Here is a 22,454-nt window from a genome sequence, read left to right on the forward strand (position 1 = left end):
CCACTAGTTCTTCAGACTAGTCATAAAAAAAAAAAGTTACATATAGCTTCCATTGGAGCTTTAGTTAAGTGAGATTTCAAAGCTGACATTTAGTTCTCACACACCCCTTTCTAGAACCAGGAACAGAGTGCAGTTTCATCTTATGTGCTTCCTAACATACATCAAGAGTTTGTTTTGTCTGATATCAGCATTAGTATCTGCTCATGGGAGTTGTTTATAGACACCCAAAATACAAATATTATGCCTATAATTGAACAAATGGTGGCTGATAGATTCTGGAACACACAATGTCTATCTCCCCCCCAGAACTTTAAATCTCAGAATGTTTACATATAGGTAATTGATTAACTGCTGTCTAGCATACAAACAAAGTGGTATCCAATAAAAACTGTCCACTCTAAATAATGCAAATTTAAACAGGCAAATTGTACATTTCATAGTTATTTTTAAAATAAACCTTACCAAGAGAGGATCTTAAGACTCAAAGATCAATGGGGTTAATTCTTCCAATATCAGAGGCTTTAGTTAAGTAACTTCCTTCAGGTTTTATTGTGATGTGTAATGGATGTCACTTGGAGACTTACAATTCAGAAGAGATTTAATATTAATAAGGAATGACTGATTCAGCATACATCAAAAGGGGATATATACTTTACTACAATTCTGTGTAAGTGTATTTTGTATGGCTCTTAAATATACATTGCTGAAAAGTTGGAACTATCTGAGAGAAATGGTATTTTTGTGTATTTTCTTTACTGGATGCCTGCAGAGAGCTAACCTCTCACTTCTAAATACTCATTTGTAGTAAAATAGCACCAGTGATCAGGGCTTCTGTGTAGTCACAGTACAAAGAGAAAGATGGTCCCTGTCCAGAAGCAGAGACCACCATTTTCAAGCATAACCAGTGATCTGAATAAATCTCCTTTAAAAAAAGGATCATCTGCAGATAGGATGCATAGTACTTTCTAAAAAAAAAAAAAAAAAACAAAAAAAAAACAAGGTCCCTTTATGTCATCTCAAGTTGGGCACTCAGCTTAGTCACTTTAAATATAACATGAATAGACCCAAAAATATGAAACCAAAAAGAATGAAATCGTGAGAAGGAAGAGCTGTATCTAACTTGTAGTGACCCTTCAAAATACCAGTGTTACCTCATTTAAGGTTTGGGCTAAAGCAAAGAAATAACTCATAATTGGATACCAGGTGCAGTAAATAAGGCCAGATGGAGTTTTTTCTATAGTCCACTAGATACAGTCTGATAATTGGTAATGATCTGACATGTTTGTTAAAGCATATATAAAAAAAGTAAACTCTTCAAGGATTCACTGCTAATACCTACCTGACCAATAGAAGACTAAAGCCAGGGTGCCTAGATCATTTTTAAGTATCCTGATGAAATGCTTATAAGTGTTTTGTTACTCCTTGAATGTAGTAAATTGCTTGCTGTTTAGGCTTTTTACGCACATTTAGAGCAGTTTTATAAATACCATCCAGTCTTTTGATTTAATAAAGGATTTTATGGTTAAATTATACCCTACATAAATAATTCCAACATGTCCCTGGGAATGGAAAAAAAAAACTCTCTCTCCTGGATCTTAAAAAAATAATTAATTTTAGTTCAAATAAGCCTCTTCCTTCTATTTATTTTTAAACAATATTCTCCTAACCCTACTTTGCTTTCCTACCTCAGACTCACCTTAACAATTTCGTTTATGTCCTACTCCTCTTAAATTAACCATGCAAAACAAAATAAAAAGCACAAACTATGAGGATTTTCAGGGATTCTTATTCTACTTGCCCTATTCAAATCCAAAACCTTTGGAAAGTTTCACTGTTTTTTGTAGAACAGGAAAGGAGTCACAGCCACAGTAATCAGTCTCTATTTGCAAACTTGTGCTCCAAACTAGCAACAGTATAATAAATACAAAATACAGGGTTTTGTTGTTTTTTTTAAAACAAGTCTATAACCAGTTTTATTATAGAAGGGATGACAGTTCTCTAGCTTTTACTTCTCACTGGTCTGCTCTGGCATGCTTCTAATGATGTCAGAATCACCTGTAAATTGAAAAATAAGCCATAATCAAATCTCAGGAAAGGGGCCACAGCAAAAGCTATTTACAAATGCAGGACAACTATTTGGAAGCTATTTTAAGTTTGCCATTCCACAATGATCAATATTTTCCACTTACAAATCTGTTACATCTTGGCTTTTGAAAGTTCTGTCACATTAATTTAAAAAAAAAAAGTCAAGTGTTGGCACCAATAGTTTAAGGATAGAGACTATACTCAGAAGTATAAGTATACTATTTAATATAATAAATGCTTTCCCTTTAAAAATCAAGATGTCAAAACTTTCTATATAAATTACAAAAATGTACAACACAAAATGAAAATTACATACATGTCACTAGCCATTAAAAACACAAAAATTTGAGAAATAAGCAAGTCCTGGGGACACATTGCAGAGTTTTAATATAGCAAGTGACTAGCCTGACCATTGAACTATCAGGACAGCGACAATATTTGCAGTAGATGCAATACCAACTCAAAAGCAGAGGTATTATACAAACTTAAGAGCTAAAATCATAAAACGAAAATTCAGGATATGTTGTGTGAGCAACTATTTTAACAGTTACATAAGTCAAACCTGAAACATTATAAATTAGATTTTGCTGGAGTCGGTTTGATAGCAAAATATCATACTGTATTCATATCATACGCACAACAAGCAGATGAAAATTCAGATTGTCATTCAGTGACAACTCTGTAGTTACATATAGAAATGCAGTGAAATCCATCTTTAAGCAACCATTCAAAGTGGCTGACAAAGTAGCAACTAAACAGAGGGACAGCCTAAAATTGAGCAAGACTGGACTACGTTTATAGAAACTCTGGGAAAAATAAAGACAAGAAATTGCTTAATTAAGAGACTTCATCTTAGAGAAGATAAACAGTCAGCCTTTAGGCCCAGGGATATCACCAGCCAACAGCAATTATCCTTGTTCACCGCTGATGACAATTGTTTTAAATGAAAAAGGTTAGCGTTTTTAGCAATCCTGTTCACTTTCAAGCTTAGATGTCATAAGAAAAACTAAATTAGAGATCATATTTCCAAGCCATATTAACTGGCCAATTCTAAACAGGATTAGCACAGACTGCAAAGTATTCTAAAGATCCCCATTCCTGGTGGGAAAAATAGGTTGCTTAGGTGAAGCAAGCCCAATAAAGAAAACATACTGGGTCAAGAAAATGAGCTTTAAATTTTTTTTTATGTTCTGTGTCTTGGGAGTGCTGTCCACGCCCTGGATCCTGGTTTTAAACAGAATGGCAAATCCAGTGAACATTTTGTGATGATGGAGTCATATGTAAGCAAAAGCAGCTAGAATACATACCTGGATCAATGATAGCCAGTGTACACACTCTGTAGTATTTTCCACATGCTGTACCCAATTCAATATTGTTGCCGCTGTAGTGATGCACACCAGTCTTTGCCAACATAGCATAGTACTCAATCTCTGATTTTCTGAGAATTAAAAAACTACACATCAGAAAATGGTAAACTCACTCATTCTCAAATGAATCCTTCAATGGGATATTATTAGACCAGTCTGAATCCCAACTACACTTCCAAAATTTTAGATTATAGAGCAGCAAAGTTAATTTTATTCCTTCACTTGAGGTTTGTGTTGGGGGGCAGTCACCATCTTTCCCCCAAGGGGAGTCTGACTTCCCAATCACAGATTTGGGATGTAGGAGTCTGATTCTGTTAGTCAAGAATGGGTTTTGGCAGTTCTGGTTAGTGCTGTTATCTTTTCCAAGAGAGGCCCCAGGGGCCGCTCAAATACCAGGTAGGCTCCATTGTACAGGGGAAAAAGGCTGACAGGTGATGCAAATGTAGACTGCTGACAGAGTGGGAGTGAGCAGGACTACTTGATAGGTTGGTCACTGAAACCTGTAAGTGATGAGTAAGGGTGCAAGTTCGTCACGGAGATCAAGGATTCAGTGACTTTGTGACCTTCATGACTTCTGCAGCAGCCAGCTGCTGCTGGGGCAGTCTTGCACCACAGCACGCCCTCCCCCAGCAGCAGCAGGAATTTGGGTGTGGAAGGGGTCTCAGGACTGGGGGTTGGGGCACAGGATGGGGTGAGGGCTCTGGGCAGCACTTACCTCAGTGGGGCTCCCTAGAAGCAGCGATATGTCCCTCTCCCAGCTCTTAGTCCACCCTGCCTGGCCGCGCCTCCACCTAGAAGCTGAGGGAGGGACGTCACCACCTCTAGGGAGCCATGCAGAACCAGGAGTCTGCCAGCCTCACCAACCCCCTCCCTGCCCACAAGCAATGATTCCAGGCTGCTCCCCCACAAAGCACTCGTGGCACCCCCAAGAGTTAGGGGTAGATAGTACAGGTCACAGGACATTAATTTTTGTTTATTCCCGTGACCTATCCATGACTTTTACTAAAAATGCCTGTGACTAAAATGTAGTCTTACTGATGAGGGCTGGGGAAGGCAGGTGGCCAGATGTGAGCAGACAGGGAAGCAGGAACCTGGGCTTCTGGTGGAGACATTGAAGTGAATTGTGCCAGTTCTTTCACATTCCTAGCTTGCCCCTTTTTCACCTAGCCTCTATGAGCTGCAGGTCTTGTCAAGCACTACTAGTCCCTGCCCACCAGCAACCCAAATTAGGTGCAGATCCACATCGACCTATCCCCCCAACCCCCAATAGCTCCAGCCACTACAGGTTTTGGATCCCTTTTCTGCATCTTCAAACTCCTCATAAAAAAAAAAAGTTATTTTCAAAGCATCCAAACCCCTATCTGATGACAGACAGAATCCAGCCCACACAGCATGAGATTTCAAAATAGGGAAAGGGGGTGGGTGGGAGAGAACAGTAGAAGACACCAGATTCCTTCCCCACCTGCATAACAACCACTATGCTATACCCTTATTTGAGTCATACTACCTGTAGAAATTTTTTTCTTTAATATAAGCTTCCTTTGCTGTACAAAAGCTGGGCAGCATAATTTAAAAGCACTTTAGAGGCTCAGTCCTCCATTGTTTACACATGCAACTTGCACCAGAGATCCAGCCCTGTTTTGCAGCAATTGTAACAATATTGTAGAACTAGGGCAATTCAGTGCACTGTATTAAAAATGTTCACACTGTAAACAGCATAAAGCAGATGTGGATAAAGTATCTTTCTAAAACCAGTTTTCAGTAAGTCCAATTTCCAATGTAATGGTACCTACCTCAAAGCAGGACAGTTGTTGGCTAGGATGACCAACTTGGCTTTGCCCTGCCGAATCATTTTCAGAGTCTGTTTGTACCCTAGCACATATTTACCACTTTTCATAACCAGTTGAAGCCTTGAGTTTATGGACTCTAGTGACTTTTTCTGTAATAGAGTTAAAATATATGGAGTAATGCAGATTAACACAAAGAACAAACAATTTTAAAGAGCTTTAACTAAACAAGTCTTTTGGTTCACTAAGCTTTCTACTATTCACAGTAGAAAAGATTAAGTAGCTTATATCTAAATATCCAAGAAGTTAAGAAAAAGCTCATCAAAATAAAAAAATTGTGTTTTAACACAATATGACATTTCTCAGACTTCAAGATAGTCCCCTTATTTATCTCTCAAACGCAAGGAAAAATTAACTGGACGATTTTTTTAAAAAAAAGCTACTATACAAATTAAGTTGTACTGTTCTGAACTTCCAGCCTGCCCCTACCCTTTTTAGGTATCAGAATATCTATGGGATCCTACACTCAAAAGGTCCCTTTTCAATTTAAGGCTAAGCCAGGTTTAGAAAGAAGTATCAAGTTACACCCATTCTAAACTGCAGTCTAACCATCAGACCCTGTCCTGTGTATACATTTCATACAATGTAACAATGACAGTGATCACTACCAACACGGTGCTGAAGTGATTTTTCTGTAACGCTCTGTGGCATACTGCGGCTAGATAGTGAATACTGTAATTACAGAGGGCATTTTACAGCACGACACCCATACTTTCCAGTGTACAAAAATACATGCAATGCTAATCACAAGGTAGAACAACACAGGAGAGCAGACGCTTACATGCAGCGACCCTCACCCAAACTGTTCTGGAATACAGGCAATAACCAGTCCTGCCCGCACAAATGCAGCTAGCAGAGCCTGGAGCTGAGGATAACCACACGTGAGGGACTATCCGGCTGACGGCGATAGAGAGGCGTGAGGCTACCGGGACTCAGCAGAAAGAGGCGAGAAGGAGGTGAGGGGCGGCCCCCCACAGCAAGGGCCGATACCGCCCCGCGCGCGCCAGGAGCGAGCACATCCTACGAGCTGCAGGAGCCCAGTGGCCGGCCTGCTTCCCTCCCCTCGTTCACCGGGTTCCCCCTTTGGGCCCATCCCCGGGACAGCCCCAGGGCCTCTGGCCGCCCCCTCGTCCCCCAGCTCTCAGCAGCAGCCTCGGGAGACCCGGCCCCCCACCACCCCCGAGGCAGCTGCCCCGGGGCCGCTCCGCAGCCTCCCGCCTTCGCCACGTGAGCGCCGGGCGCGCCCCGCTCACTCACCGTTTTCTTCGCGGCCACCATGTTGCTGCCTCGTGTCGGCTCCGGCGGAAGCTGAAACACAAGGAGGAACAGTTAGGACCCGGTGCGGCTCGGCCCGAGCGCCCCTGCCCGGCCCCGCGGAGCCCCGCTCACCCGAGACGCGCCTCCAAGATGGCCGGGCAACAAGAAAGGAAGAAACTCCCACAATGCAGCGCAGAGCCCCTCGCGGCTCGACGTGAAATCTCGCGATAACTTAGTTTACTCCGCCCCTTCCGGGTTGAACTACTCCTTGCGCTAGGCTCCGGAGGGCGGGACTTGCATCAGTTTTCGGGGGTGCTGTGCTGTCAAGGGGCAGAGTAGTTGTGCGGACTGGTTCTCTGGCGGGCGGGAGAGAGGGGGGAGTAGCTGGAGGCGCTGACAGGGGAAAGGTTCTGTTAGGGGGCTGGCTCCTGTGGGGTGAGGGGAGTGGTTGGGGCTCTGTAAGGGGGCTGGCTGCTGGGGGGGTGGGGCACTGTAAGGTGGCTGGCTGCTGGGGGGGTGGGGGGAGTAGCTGGGGTGGTTGGGGCTCTGTTAGGGGGCTGGCTGCTGGGGGGGTGGGGCTCTGTAAGGGGGCTGGCTCCTGTGGGGTGGGGGGAGTAGCTCAGGGTGAGAGGCTGGTTCTCTAGCTGAGGGTGGAAAGGGGGTGTAATTCTGTGGAGGCCTGGTCCTTTGTCTCAGCCCAGGCCTGGGATTGTTATGTGATTGCCCTGAGAGGCAGAGGCCCAGTTCATTACGGCTTCTCTGTTGGAAGGTGCTCTCAACATCAGAGGGATGAAGAAAAGAAATTTCCACTCCCCCTTAACTCGTTGTATTTTGTTAGTTTCTTGCTCTTTAGTGATTTTTTTCCACTGCCTTTCTCTTCTCCCCTGTATCCTGTGATTACAGTTTCCTTTGTTCTAGAAAATGGTTTAAACAATTTCTCCAAGCATAGTTTTGCATAAAATCTCTGTTTACAGAAATCACTTAAAATGGGAATGAGCAACTGGCAACCCAGGGGACCACTTCCAGCCTACCAGATCACTCTATTTGGCTTGCCACAGCCCAGATTGGAGAAGGGGACATCCAGGGGAGAGGACCCTGCCTGCATGTGGCTGTGTCTCACATGACATTGGCGAGAGCTAACAGGCTGGAGCAGGAAGCTGTGAGGTGGGGCTCCCCCCCTGCTTAAACTCCCTGTGACCCAGCAATCTCTTGGTGTCAGCTGGCAGGGGGTATAGCCAGTGATGAGCTGCCAAAATATTAACCGGTTCCCTCCTCTTCACCCCACAAGGGAGTCGTGCCCCTCCCCACCCCCGGGATCTCTGCCCTATCCAACCCCGCATGTTACTTGACACCCCACCCCCAGGAACCCTGCCCCATCCACCCCCTTCTCTGTCCCCTAACTGCCCCATCCAACCCTTCCTCTTATTCCTGAGGGCGTCCCGGGACCCCTGCCCCATACAACCACCCCTTCTCTCTGTCCTGACTGCCCCTGGAACTCCTGCCCCTGACTGCCTCCCACTGCCCCATCCAACCTCTGGTCCTTCCTGACTGCCCCCACAGGACTCTTGCCCCATTCAATTCCCCTGTTCCCTGCCCTCTGACTGCCCCGTGTCCTGATCCTAATCCAACACCCTGCTCCCTGCCCTCCTTACGCTGCCTGGTGATGGGGGCCGTGCCACCCAGAGTCAGGGCCGGGAGCCACAGGGGCTGGGCCAGAGCTGCTGGCCAGCCCGAAATCAGGGGCTGGCCTGCAGTCGGGATCAGGGGCCAGCCCAGAGCTGGGGGCCGGAGCCGCTGGCTGGCCCGGAGTCAGGGCCGGCCAGGAGCCACTGGCCAGACTGGAGTCAGGGACCAGGGGCTGGCCTGGGGCCGTGCTGGCTGGAGTCGGCCGGGGCTGGCCCAGAGCTGTGCTGTCCAGACGGTTGGAGTTAGGGCCGGCCCGGAGCCACTGGCCAGGCCAGAGCCGCATGGTGCCTAGAGCTCTCCTCATGCCCCCCACCCCAGGTCACCTGCAGGAAACTGCTGCTTCCTTCTCAGCCCTCCCAGGCTTCCTGTGCTAACAGCTGATTCGCGAGAAGCCTGGAGGGGGAGTCTTCAGGGGAGGAGACAGAGGCAGAGCTGGAGCCAGATGAGCTGGGGCTGGGGGCAGAGCAGGGAGCTGCTATAGCTTTTGTTAAATTTAAAAGCCCTTTACAACCGGTTCTAAAAGGGTTTCTAAATTTAACAACCGGTTCCCGGGAACAGCAATCTCCTGAGTCTGGTATGTGCATTCTAATTCACCAAAGAATGTCATTTGAGGTCCCAAATAAAAGCCAGTGTCACGTTAGTTATCCATAGTAGTGTGAAACACATGTATAAGGAGTTAAGCATATACAATATTATAAAGTCTGTGTCTAGGGACTGACAAAGTGAAGGTTTCCTGTCAGACAAGAAATGTTTACCTAGCTGATTGTTCACATGTAAAATAAATATTGTACAGTTCACAAAGGGTCTCCTATTACTAGTCTGTACTAAATGTTAATGGAGGATTGAGAGTTTCAAAGAAAGAAAAAAGCCGTAAGAGAAAAATAAATGTAACCCTTCTGCCGGGCCAAATTGATAGCAGCAAGGGCTGGGTTCAATACATAGGGGTCCCTTCCCTACAATGTAATGCAAAACCAGCTCGAGCCCCCACCCAGTGACCTGGGAAAATCTGACACACACCCCTGGGTGCCTCAAAGAGGCAATACTTCTCCTCTCACAAGCACAGAGTCTCAGTGTAACAGAAAAGGTTTAATTACATGAGATAAACAACAAGCATTAAATTGGGAAAACACCTCAACTAGAGTTCATAGACCAAACCGTGAGCAAAGACCCACCCTAGGAAACTGGGCCGTGTCCTTTTCCCTGGGCTCTTGAGTCCAGCAACCCCCAAATCACCCCAAGACTCCAAAGTCCAATACCCCAAATGTCCCTAGAGTCCAGCAACCCAAAGATCACCCACAGTCCCAAAAGTCCCACAATCCAAAAGTCTCTGTCCTGGATCAGTGCAGCCCCAGAGTTCGAGAGTCTATCTGCAGAGGTTCCCCCCCGCCCAGCCTGGGTAGAAAGGGGCACCTTGTGTGGTCCGGGGCCAACTGCCCTGCCTCTCCGTGGGATTCTGCTTCCGCCTTCTCCACGAACTGCTCCACTCTACCAGCAATTCCACTCTGCTCCTCCATCCATCCTCACAAACTGCTCTGCTCCGCCAGCTGTTCTGCTCCACCAGCTGTCCCATGATCCGCTCCAGCCATCCCCACAAACTGCTCAGCTCTGCTCACTCCATGGCTCCACAAACTGCTCCACTCCACTCTGCCAGCTGCTCTGCTCCACAGTATAGCTTCAGGCTCCCCTACCAGTTAGCACAGTACTCAGTGCTCTCAGCTCAGCAATTCCAGCTCTTTAGCAATTTCAGCTCACAGTAGGGGAGCCCCAGTGCTAGTGCACCGTTAGCCCAAAGTAAGTTCAGCTCAGTAACCTGCATCTAGATTCTTAAGGGAATCAAAAATCAACTCTGATATTCCACAGTGGAGAGAGGACTAGGTGGAACTGATGCTTCTGGCTCATACAAGGAGCCTACACCACCAGGTACAGATACCTGTCCCCAACCTCTCTCAATTCACTGGGTTTTGGAACCCATGTCCTTTGACTAGCAAGTGCTATTTAGTTGATAGCGAAACCCTTTATCATAAAACAGTTTCGTAGTTCCTCATTTACTTGATCAGGGTGACAACACTTTATTCCTCCTGCCCCAATAACAAAGAAATTGGGGATCCCATAGCTGTGAAAGTAACCATTTTAGGCTGCCATGGGCTATGCTAGGCGGAGTGGGTATGCCTGTGCAAACACAATCAGCCTCTGAAATTCTTTTGCACACTCACCATAATTCACCTCCAGATGTCAGGGTAGAGCTCATCCTGACTCTGCTTACATCAAGATAGGGTTTTCCTTCCCTTCAATGCTCATCAAATATTTGTTCTGCTATGTGTGGGGGATAAAGAAGACACCCAAGACTTCTTCAATGAGGAAGTAAAAGGACAGTGAGTTTGCTTCATGAAAGGGGGGGTTGTAGTCAGGTTTAGTTGAAAACACTGGCGAGAACGTCGGGTGAGAAACTTCTTTAGACAGGAGGATAACCTGTTAAGTTTAGTCTCCAAAATCATAACTTGCTTTCTACTTTACATGTAAGCCTTTGTTTTCAATGTTCTTACTATCCTTTGAATTGCTGTTCTTTGATAAACTTACTCTTGTTTTCACTATAAATACAATCTAAGTGCTGTGGTTTTAAGCAGAGAGGTGCTCCTGAGTTGAATCTTGCAAGCTGGTGCTGTTCTCTTCCTTTGGGAAAAGCAGGCCTGGTATTTCTGAGAGTGTTCAGTGGATAAGTGCTAGATGCTGTGGGGAAACAGTCTGAGGACTTGGGGGTTGGTGTATGCCTACTGCTACCTGTACAGAGAGAGTGAGGCCTGGAAGGCAGTGCTTGTGCTGCTAGAGGCTGTTGGTTTCAAGAAGCTGGTCCACAGTGGGCACAGACAAGACTCCATCATGTTAAGGGCAGGTAGTGGTGAGGTGCCCCACAACCATGCGTACCATGGGGGGGTGTCACTGCCTGGAAGTGGGACCTGACCACTTCCCCACCCCACGTCATATCCCTCCAGGGGTGAAAATAACTTACAGGACTTACCAGTACTGCTGGAGTCCTGAGGGGGGGGCGTGGCCTCAACCGGAAGAGGCAGGGCATCTGAAGATTTAAAGGCCCTGGGGCATTGGCTGTGACTGGGAGCTCCAGGGCCTTTAAATCAACCCGGGGCTCCCAGCTGCAGAGGTGGCTGGGAGCCCCCGGGGCTCACGGGCAAATTAAAGGGCCCGAGGCTCCGGCCGCTGCAGAGCTCCGGGCCCTTTAAATCCCCACCACAGCTCCAGCTGGGATTTAAAGGGCTCTGGGCTCCCTCAGCTGCAGGGAGCTCTGAACCCTTTAAATCTCAGCCCCAGCCCAGTCGCCGAAGCTGCAGGCGGGATTTAAAGGGCTCTAGGCTCCCGCGGCTGCAGGGAGCTCCGAGCCCTTTAAATCCCGGCCCCAACCCGGATGCTGAGCTGTGGGTGGGATTTAAAGGGCTTGGAGCTCCCCAACGCTGCGGGGAGCCCAGAGCCCTTTTAACCCTGGCTGCAGAAGCTGGTGCGGTCCGGCACAGCATATTGGCTCTTGCCTGTACCCCCCAACCTACCAAAGTCAAATCCTCCCAGTGTGCCAATAAATCACTGAAGATGGTGTTCAGAAAAAAAAACATTTATATTGTTGTGACGTTATTGATATAAACTGGGACCATATAGAACATGGTTTGCAACCTAGGTTCTGTAGTGGCACCAAATCTTATCTAAAGGGGGTCATATAAGGTGTCTAAGACCAGGTTACGGATTACTGGTTATGATTATGCTGTCTGTATGTCTGTAGCATTTTGGTAGTTGAAGTTATGAATATTGGCTGTATGCTGTCTGTATTGCAAACTTGTGTTGTGTTACTGGGAAAGATCCCAGACAAGTTGGTGTCAGCTCTGTTTAGCCTGTTTGATGGCCCATTAAGGACCATCACCTACACAATTGTCCCATCGAGAGAAGGCAGTTACACCCTGTGACTCAGCAGGGTGTGCAGAAACTGGCCCATGTGACTGCAGACTCCATTTTGCTGTAACTTTCCACAGCAGGAACAAAGGAGTGTTCTTACACTTGGAAAAGCCTATATAAGGCAGAGGCCTCATCTCCATTTTGTCTTCAATCCTGCTTCTTACCTCTGGAGGGATTTTGCTACAAAGAGAAGCTCTGCACAAAGGACTGAATGACCCATCCCAGCGGGGGATGTTCTCCAGAGACTTGATTTGCACCTGCAGTTTACTCCATCACTGCTACAAGCCTGAACTAAGAACTTTGCCATTACTGTATGTAATTGATTCCATTTAACCAATTCTAGCTCTCATCTCTATCTTTTTCCTTTTATGAATAAACCTTTAGATTTAGATTCTAAAGGATTGGCAACAGCGTGATTTGTGGGTAAGATCTGATGTGTATATTGACCTGGGTCTGGGGCTTGGTACTTTGGGATCGAGAGAACCTTTTTCTTTTACTGGGGTGTTGGTTTTCATAACCATTCATCCCAGCACGGGTGGCACTGGTGGTGATACTGGAAGACTGGTGCGTCTAAGAAAATTGCTTGTGTGACTTGTGGTTAGCCAGTGGGGTAAAACCGAAGTCCTTTTTGTCTGGCTGGTTTGGTTTGCCTTAGAGGTGGAAAAACCCCAGCCTTGGGCTGTGACTGCGCTGTTTGAGCAATTGGTCCTGAATTGGCACTCTCAGTTGGGTCCCGCCAGAACCGCAACGTCACAATTGTATTTTTTATTTTGAATTTCTTAGAAATAATAAAACTGTCATACAACTTTATACAATTCTTTGCCTGCCAGAGTTTTTAGTGTTTGCCAGACACCTGGCAACCAGGACCGGCGCTAGGGGTTTGAGCGCCCTAGGCAGACAGCAATTTCGCCGCCCCATGCACTGGTCCCGCGCTGGAGCTCCGCAGTGGCGCCTGTGGGAGGTCCACCGGAGCCGCGCGAGCAGCCGACCGTCCGCAGGCACGACTGCGGCAGCTCCACCGGAGCCGCAGAACAGCGGACCCTCCGCAGGCACCGCTGCGGCAGCTCCACCTGAGCCGCCTGCCGCCCCCTCTGGCAAAACGGCGCCCACCATTTATTCTGGCGCCCTAGGCGATTGCCTAGGCTGCCTAAATGGCAGCGCCAGTCCTGCTGGCAACGCTTCAATTCTGTCAGTTTGTTGATGTTTGGCCTCAGTGACTAAGCAGTTGAAAGCTTCAGGATTGCAGCAAGGTTTGCATCAGACAGTTGTATTCGGTATTTTGACTTGTTTATATTCATTGTGGAAAAAAGTGCTGCTGCCTCCATAGCTGACTCTGCCCGGCAACTAATGATGCTGCCTCTATGGCTGACTCTGCCTGGTGACTAGTGATGATATCTCTAGTTTCAGAGTAGCAGCCGTGTTAGTCTGTATCCGCAAAAAGAACAGGAGTACTTGTGGCACCTTAGAGTCTCTAAGGTACCACAAGTACTCCTGTTCTTTTTGATGATATCTCTGTCCCTTTCCCCCAGCCAACAGGAGCTGCAGGGAACAGTGCCTGCAGCAGACATTGCCGGCTGCGTGTCTGCATTTCTGTGGGCTGCAGTGGGGAGGTTCTCGGGCCACAGATGGCCTGCAGGCCGGGACTTTGAGACCCCTGCTCCGTAGGAACCAAAAAGTGGGTTTTTTAAAAACATAATAGGGTACTTCAGTTGTTACAATAGGAACAAATTCATTCTTATTGTATTTTTATATTCCATTTTCATATAATATCAAGAACTATGTAAAAAGAGAGAAAGTGAGAGAATTTTAGCCAAGTACAGTGACTCATACTGATAGCAAGACAAAATGGTGTTCTAAATGCTTTGAACATAAAAAGGCAAAGGTGCAATTTAAGAGCAGTAGTAATGCACTGAAAGTTCTGACATAGAAAGGATGAAAAAATGTGATTTGTGGGATCAAATGAACTGGGTTTAGTTGTGTGCTGAGACAGACTGAAATTTAAAGCATGTTTGCAAATTAGTATTCTAAATTGAGAAAGGGTTGAAAATTGTCTCAAAAGCTGAAACTGGATTTGGATGACAAATAGAAGCAATGAACATGGGCAATAAACAAAAATTAATGGCCAGTGACCTGTCCATGACTTGTACTAAAAATGCCTATGACTAAATCTTGCTGGGGGAGCTGCTGGGGGGGTGCCCTGGGCTAGCGGACTGCAGCTGCTCGGGCCAGCCGCCTGGGGACCACTGCCAGGGCCAGTGGACCGCGGCTGCTCCGGCCAGCCACCTGGGGACTGCTGCTGGGGGCCCAAGCAGTGGCTGGTGTGGGTGTCTCCAGGGCCACCTGAGCAGGTGGCCCTGGAACAAGCTGCTTGGGTGGCCTTGGGGTCAGCCACACTAGCTGCTGCAGAAGTTATGGAGACTGCAGAAAGTCATGGAATCTTTGACTTCCACGACTTCAGTGACAGCCACGGAGCCTTAATAATGACTTAATTCCACAACAGTAATGAGAAGCATGTACAATGGAAACAGTGGTTATATGTGCCGTCACAGGTAGCATACAACTGAGAGAGAGAATAATAAAAATGGAAAAGAACTCTCTCTAGTGAAGAAAAAAAAATACATTGAACATTGGCCTGTAGTGTCAAATACTTGGTGTATATGATATATATGTTATCAGAGATGTACCATTCTGTAAATTTCTGTGTGAACTGGGTTCTCATGAAAACTGGACCAATAGCAATGGGTCTGCGAGGAAGAGGTGATCACACAGGTAAATTGGGCCAGGCTATTCAGGGCATTGGCGATAGTAACTATCACCTTGGCTTTCACCTGGAAGTAGATTGCCAGACTGTGTGGCGCACAAGTTACCCTGAGCTGAGGGAGGAACTCACAGATGGGACTTGGAAAACCAGCTGTGGAACCAATGCTGGGATTTAACACCAACATCCAAATGCCACTCATAATATCTCCTAGGGCTATGGCTGGAGTTGTTCCATTTATTTATATATTACTCCTTGCTCAGGGCTATGCCTGAAGTTATAATTAGCCCCAAATGTTAGAATTATGCATTCAGAAATGGAAACTGCTCTTTTAAAAATATGGTCCATGATGTTTATTCTATCAGTGTGACCAGCCTAATTTTTAGAGCATCTTGTAAAAGGTGTTGGGTTTATTTTGATAAAGGAAAAATACACAAGAAGAACGAGGTTAATGTTTTTTAATATTTTGCCCACCAGAATTAATAGACAGTTACATAAGAACTCCATGTGGGCACCTGCATTCATTACTTTCCCTTTTGCACTTGTTAAGAGTATTAAAAGTGACAGGCTGCATTTTCTGATAATGATCACATTTAAAGCAAATGCAAACATGTTCATCCAATTTTCATCGGGTCATGTACTATGCTATCCCTTTATTGTCAGGCAAACAAATATAGCTCATTGTTTCAGAATATTAGAGTCTGGAACCCTACTAATATACGTATTTGCTGAATTAGCATTCACATTTCTTGTGTCATCCATCCAATGACTATAAAGATTTAAAAAAAAAAAGAGAGAGAGAAAATGGCCAGGATACAGGGAAAATCATGAAGCTAAATACCTATTTGTGGATATTTGGATATATGCACACTAAATGCAGCTAGGCTTAAATTGGCAAGGAAAGTAGCATACAGTATTGCACATGTACTATTTTCAAGTATTCATAACTTTACTTCTTGATCAGTTATTTTCAGGTTTGCAGAGCAGGCTTTTCTTATTGAATACTACATAAATGCCAAGTTTAAATTGTTGTTAAAAGCTCTCCAACCAAAAAAATATATCTACATTTTCCTAGTGCCAAATTCTATCAGGAAATGTGTACATCTACAGGTTTCTAAAAATTGTAATTAGTCTTAAGTGAAAAGCTCTTCAAATTCCTTGGCAATGAAGAAGCATGTTCTGTCAAGCATGCTTGTAGGTTATGCTATCCCAGGCAACCTAAAAAAGTTGGATTTCATGGAGCCAGATCCTCAGATAATATAAATCAGCATCACCCAATTAATTTCAGTGGCGCTACACCCAATTTACTCCAATTGAGGATCTGGGCTGCACTTTCTCTCAAACAATTTGCTGTTCAGCCTACGCAATCCTGTTCTTTTTGTACAGAATAGCCTAAGGATCTAGGAAAAGGAGTTGTGGCTTGAGGAAAAGATCGCTGTACTTCCATAGACTTATTTGAAAGACTAGTGAGTCCGTGGAGTTTGGGACAATACTTTGATAGGGGATCAAAATGTAGGAAGTCTAATGTTGCAGCAAGCTCACTGCCTAAAAAGTTCAAAATTACATTAGCTACTGAGCTCCAGGAAGAGTGAAACAAGTTAGGTCCTGTAGTTCTGGCCTAAGAAGCTTAAAAAATTGCTGACATCTTATTCAAAACTTTTAAAAGTTGTTTATGGACTAGCCCGTCCACTTAAATAATATTCTATATATAATTACTTTATTATTGGGACAAAGGTACACATAAACTATCAGTCTTTGCTTATTAAGAATTCTGTTCATGCTGCTTATTGCCCATTTGAAGTCCTAGTCCTATATTTCTTTTTTGCTGTGAACGTAATTAATGTCACAACCAGCGGCTTGTGACCTTAAGTAAGGAAGCATTGGTTGGAGCAAGTGAACTCTTTGGCCCCAGTCCTGTCAATTGCCCCACAAGAATCTACTCCATCATCAGATACTAGCAGGATAGGAGTCTAAGGAAGCAAATATGTTTCCATGTAAATGCCTTTAGAAATAATGGCTATGAAAACTTCAGACCATGTATTTTACTCTGTCAGATGGCATTTTACTAAATGGAATGATCTTAAGTTTTTCCATAAGGCACTAATTGTTCATTATCAATTTTTAACTCCAAACAACACATCCTTCTCCTCAGTTGTCCTTTCTCTCCTCCCCTTTTTTTCTGTACCCCTTTTCTTCATTTTTATTTTTTTTAAGTTAGGTAAGTTCAGCCTCCCTTGCTGGGTCTACGGCCTAAACTGCCTCTTCAGTTGCTCATGCCACCTGTTTGACACCCCCTGGATCTCCCCACCTTTTCCCCTTTCTCTTTCATTTCTTCATTTCCTGACTTACACTTTGGGATAAAATGAAGTGCTTTTTTCCCTCTTTCTCAGTAAAACAACTGTGTTTGCACAAGCTCCTGTGCTTTAGTTAGTTCCTTGGATAGTTCATGTCTACACAACAGTGTACTACAAACATTAATATTGCTCCAGCTTGTTAAAGAATTACTAACATTACATTGCCCACTATCTAATATTAACAGGCTTAGGAAACAGTCACAAAGAAATCTACTCTAAAAGTATATGCATTATTTAAAAAAAGATGTAAAAATGAGTATGAGCTACAGAACAGGAGGAAGTAAAAATGTTTAGGTTGATGTGTTACATTAGTTTATATATTCAAGACATTTATGATAATCCAGTTGTCATTATAGATTATAAATCCTAGACATATGGCAATACATATTTCACATTGGAAGGAAAAATCTCGCCATAAATATAGGGCTTGTCTACATCACAAAGTTGCAGCGCTGGTGAGGGGGTTACAGCGCTGCAACTTAGGAGGTGTACACATCTGCAGGGCATCACCAGCGCTGCAACTCCGTTTGCAGCACTGGCCGTACTCCCGTTTTGTCTCGGGTGTAGAGGATCCAGCGCTGGTGATCCAGCGCTGGTAATCAAGTGTAGACACTTACCAGCGCTTTTCTTGACCCCGTGGAATAAGCAGGTATCTCAGCATACCTGAGGAAGCCTCTGGTAATCAAGCTGGTCTCCTTCCCCGGTTTGCTCTCGCGTTCCCCAAACCCCCGTGCAAGCAGGTCTCCTTCCCTGCGGTTTGCAGGGGGGTTCGGGGAACGCGAGAGCAAACCGCGGCGAAGCTGGTCTCCTTCCCCGGTTTGCTCTCGCGTTCCCCGAACCCCCGTGCAAGCAGGTCTCCTTCCCTGCGGTTTGCAGGGGGGTTCGGGGAACGCGAGAGCAAACCGCGGCGAAGCTGGTCTCCTTCCCCGGTTTGCTCTAGCGTTCCCCGAACCCCCCTGCAAACCGCAGGGAAGGAGACCTGCTTGCTCGGGGGTTCGGGGAACGCGAGAGCAAACCGCGGCAAAGCTGGTCTCCTTCCCCGGTTTGCTCTCGCGTTCCCCGAACCCCCGAGCAAGCAGGTCTCCTTCCCTGCGGTTTGCAGGGGGGTTCGGGGAACGCGAGAGCAAACCGCGGCGAAGCTGGTCTCCTTCCCCGGTTTGCTCTAGCGTTCCCCGAACCCCCCTGCAAACCGCAGGGAAGGAGACCTGCTTGCTCGGGGGTTCGGGAACGCGAGAGCAAACCGCGGGGAAGCTGGTCTCCTTCCCCGGTTTGCTCTCGCGTTCCCCGAACCCCCCTTGAAGCCGCCCAACAGCGCTGCAGTGTGGCCACATCTAACACCACTTGCAGCGCTGGTTGCTGTAAGTGTGGCCACTCTGCAGCGCTGGCCCTATACAGCTGTACTAATACAGCTGTAACAACCAGCGCTGCAAAATTGTAGATGTAGACATACCCATAGTCTCTAGGCCTACCACCTTCCTTTTACATCAATGAGGTTGCATACACATATAAATTTGAGCAGAATTTAAAACTTACGTTTACAGATTTAGGCCCTGGTTCTAGTTAGGGTGAAGAGTGTGTATGCAACTTTTTCCCTTTGCATGTCCACACCCGGGGCAGCCATAGTCTTAATTTTTGTGTGAACTTGGAACAAAAGGACCTCTAGCCTGTTCAAAGAGAATGGGCTGGGTTAGGGAAAATGTGGAGCCCTACTCTCCAACCCCCTTTCCTCTGAGCTGTCACAGCAAGGCACTCAGGCGAATGGTGCTGTAGAAGAAACTCCATATAGCTCACATAAGAGGGGAGTTTTTCTGCATTCACTCAAAGTGTGTAGTGATGATCACTCTGGCATGAGTTTCGCTAAGCATTCCTAGTGGTGTTTTGGCTGCCCCAGCAACAAGGGAATCTTGCTTCCCTACTTCATGAAGAAGATGTGAGAAAAAGGGTGAGAAGCCCTCCGTTGACTCTGGACCTTGTCCTCTTTTGTAATTTTTTTCTCTTGTCCTCTCCCCTAACAATGGCTGCTTCCTCAGTATTCTGTCATACAATTTTGACACTCTTGGTTCAAGAGGCTACTCAGTCCATCAATGTAGGTTCTTATTTTACTCCTGCGAGAATTCTGCGCCACTACGCAATTAGAATTTTGCAGAATTTCTTCCCCTCCCCACCCCCAGAAATGGGCTGCAGAGCTTTGGCCACCACTAGGAGCTGCTGGACCCGGCAGAGCCCGGGTTGCAAACAGAAGACAAGGCTGGGAAGGGGGAGAGAACTGGAGGGTTTCCAGCAGCTACACTTCCCAGCATGCCCCGAAGGAAGGAGGTGGCAGCTGCGCACAGGAATCTCTATGTAAGCCCAGGACCCAGCATCAGTCTGTTTCTCCCTCTGGATCCCTGGGCTCTAGAAGGGTAGGGTCTGTGAGTGTCTGGGCCGAGGGTCTGCAGCTGTCCCCTGGAGGGTAGAAGGTGTGAGTGTCTGGGCCGGGGGGCCTACAGCTGGGGGTGGGGGTCTGAGTCTCTGGGCTCTGGGGGGAAAGGGTGTGAGTGTCTGGCTCCCCGGCTGGGCTCTAGTGGGAAGGGGCAGAGAAGCAGGAACTGGGTTGTCATAGGGATTTCTTTAACTCTCTACTCCTAGGGGAATTTTTGTGTGTGTCTGTACTGTTACAGACATACTTGCTGACAGGTATTTTGAAATAAATTACCAAAATAATTGAAACTAGTCTGATTGTATAGTGTTATTTTGACAAAATTTGCAGAATTTTAAAATATTGTGCACAGAATTTTTATTTTTTGGCACATAATTCTTCCTAGAGTATTATATGACACTCATCAATGTGTTAATCTGTAGCTTCAACCAACTGGAACAACTTTTCTGTTGGTGTAGTTAATCTACTCTCCAGCTCTTTTCCAGCTGATTGTAAAGCATATCTTGTCTCCCTGACCATCTGTCAATGATTATACAGTATGTAAATTTAAAAGTAAGTGATTTGGGATGCACTTTGCATTAGACTACAAAGTCCTCCAAAAAGGGGTTTGAATAGGAGTATTTGGGTGAGTAAAGACTACTGCTGTGAGTGGATGGTTTGCAGGCTCAGCCTTCTAAGGGTATATTGTAAAATACATACACAGGTAGTATAATGAAATCTGTACGAGGCAAATGAAAAGACTTGAATAAATTGTCTTAAATCAAGATTTTACACGTTTTCATCTTACTGTTGGTATATTTTTGATAAAGATTTTAATGAAAAATTTGCAAAAGCCAAATTAAATTTTGTGCATCATTTTATTTGTATGTAAATGCTGCTCAGAGGCCTTATCAGATCATTAAACCTGAAATAATTAAAAAATCGTTATTCTTCACATTCTTGCTCTGTGCAAGTTTTGACTTTCTGCATTCCCCACCGCTCTGATGCTGAAACTAGAAGGGGCTCCCTTGTAGTTTCCCTCCTGCTCTAGCCCAGTGTTGGTGGGGCTGGTTTCCAGACTCTGGTTCTAGCTCTTGGATCTGTTGCTATTTTATGTTTAACGCTGCACCATTGTGAGCGCCCTAGGAAGTGGGGGGTGGGGGTGGCAGCTGGGTCTCAGACGGACTTTGTTTTTCTGGAGGTGCCAGCCCCTACCTTCCTGTTGCTATCAGAGATGCGCTTGTTCACTCCTGCCTCACTGGGTAGTTCAACAACAGAGGTGGGAGAAGGCTGCTGGTCCTGGAAGAATTTGTATAGTGGGGGTGCGCTGAGAGCCACTGAACCAAACTAAACCCTGATGGAAAGCGCCTCAAGCCAGGGGTGCAGCAGCTCTCCTAGTTCCAGCCCCTGTGGATGGGAGGGAGGCTGCCCAGACCCAGAGATGACCAAGGAGGCGGGAACATCAGCGTCTCGCTCCACGTGCCTCCCATTTCCAAGCAGGAGCCGCCTGCGCTCTGCACAGCTGCGAGCCCCGGCTCTGGGAAAACGAAGCGGCTGCTGGTTGCGCTGTTCATATGGCAACGGGCCGCGAGCTGTAAACACGCGGGCTGCGCTCGAGGAGGGACCAGGACCCGGACTGGGCTCGGACGCCCGGGCTGCGGCTGCAGCGGGGGTTCCTCTGGCGGCGCCTCTGCGCTCCGTGGGCTCCGCCGCGAGGGCTCCCGTTTGCCTCGCCGGGCGCTGGGCACGAGGCGCAATGGGCTGTTCTAGCAGCGCCCAGACCCAGACCCAGGACAGCAACCGGGCGGCTGCAAAACCCAGCGACAGCAACGGGCTGCAGAAATGTGGTGAGCGGGGCTCTTCCCTTTCTGGTGTGTGACGGGAGCTGCTCTGGTCTCCAAAGCCGGGCTAGGGGCAGCCCAGAAACCTGCACGGGGCTCCGCTGCTGCCCGTTTCCTAAAGGGGGTCAACTTCTCTAGGAACCAGTGTCACTTATTGTTATTGATCGCTGTTGGGATTTTATTCTACCGTGTCCTTCGCTAGCACCTCTTATCCCAGCCCCCCAAAGCACTTTACAAAGGTGTGCTTAGGGATTTACAGAACAAATCAAAAGCTGATGGTCAGTGCCCAGAAGAGCAGTTTAGCTAGCCCGGTCCTGTAAATATGCATGTGAATTCTCTTACTCGGGTAGCGGTGCTGAGTTCGATGGGAATATTCAGGGGGATAAAGTCATGTACACAAGTGTTTTAAAATTGGGGTCCAAATAAGTCATAACATATCAAAGGATGACAACAAACAAGGAAGAGAGAATTGCAGGAACACATCGGTCTAAGCGAACCTACTTTCAAGTTAAAAAGTAAATCCAGCACTTAAATGAAGACCTCTTTTTAAAGCAGAAAGCATATTTGTATCAAATGATTATACTACTTGTCCTGCATTCCCAGAGTTACTGTGAAGGTCGCACCTATAATAATCGTTCGGACAGGCGTTGGCCACCCTAGAAATTTGTCAGCATGATTTCTGTTTTCAAGTGCTGTTTTCACAGATTTATAAACTGGTTATAAAAAGTGCTGGAACTTAGTATACAAAGTCTTAGCCTAAAACTATTAACTTTTTTTTTAATAGTCACTTTTCTATGGATAGCTAGAAATGTTAAGACTCCAAAAGAGTTATTAGATAAAATCTTAACAGCCTCCATTAGAGAAGTAACATAAAATAAAACAAAAAAGCAACCCCCCAAAACCAAAA

The 22,454-nt window shown here is 46.1% G+C and overlaps 3 protein-coding genes and 1 non-coding gene across 6 annotated transcripts in view; 1 reads left to right on the plus strand and 3 right to left on the minus strand.

Annotated features, from left to right (window-relative positions):
• NIPAL2 (NIPA like domain containing 2) overlaps positions 1 to 22,454 on the minus strand; it is a 434,384-nt gene that overhangs the window by 208,434 nt on the left and 203,496 nt on the right. The gene's annotated exons all lie outside the window — the stretch shown is intronic.
• On the minus strand, positions 1,865 to 6,786 carry RPL30 (ribosomal protein L30). Its single transcript, XM_050941479.1, has 5 exons — positions 6,689 to 6,786; positions 6,557 to 6,607; positions 5,246 to 5,391; positions 3,393 to 3,523; positions 1,865 to 2,055 (listed from the first exon to the last, which is right to left on the minus strand). The coding sequence occupies exons 2-5, from the start codon at positions 6,575 to 6,577 to the stop codon at positions 2,006 to 2,008; spliced, it is 348 nt and encodes a 115-aa protein (XP_050797436.1). The 5' UTR covers positions 6,578 to 6,607; positions 6,689 to 6,786; the 3' UTR covers positions 1,865 to 2,005.
• On the minus strand, positions 2,400 to 2,529 carry LOC127046063 (small nucleolar RNA SNORA72). Its single transcript, XR_007772925.1, has one exon. It is a non-coding gene; the product is annotated as a small nucleolar RNA SNORA72 (small nucleolar RNA).
• Positions 21,401 to 22,454, plus strand: part of ERICH5 (glutamate rich 5) — an 801,722-nt gene continuing 800,668 nt past the window's right edge. For all 3 annotated transcript variants that reach the window (XR_007772659.1, XM_050941327.1, XM_050941328.1), the window contains exon 1: positions 21,401 to 21,553. Coding sequence is in view for 2 of the 3 variants with exons in the window: in XM_050941327.1 (XP_050797284.1) it covers positions 21,463 to 21,553 (91 nt within the window). In the remaining variant the exon portion in view is untranslated. The remainder of the gene's footprint in view (positions 21,554 to 22,454) is intronic.

Source organism: Gopherus flavomarginatus, chromosome 2, assembly GCF_025201925.1.
Source record: "Gopherus flavomarginatus isolate rGopFla2 chromosome 2, rGopFla2.mat.asm, whole genome shotgun sequence".
In the NCBI taxonomy this organism is placed as follows: domain Eukaryota; kingdom Metazoa; phylum Chordata; order Testudines; family Testudinidae; genus Gopherus; species Gopherus flavomarginatus.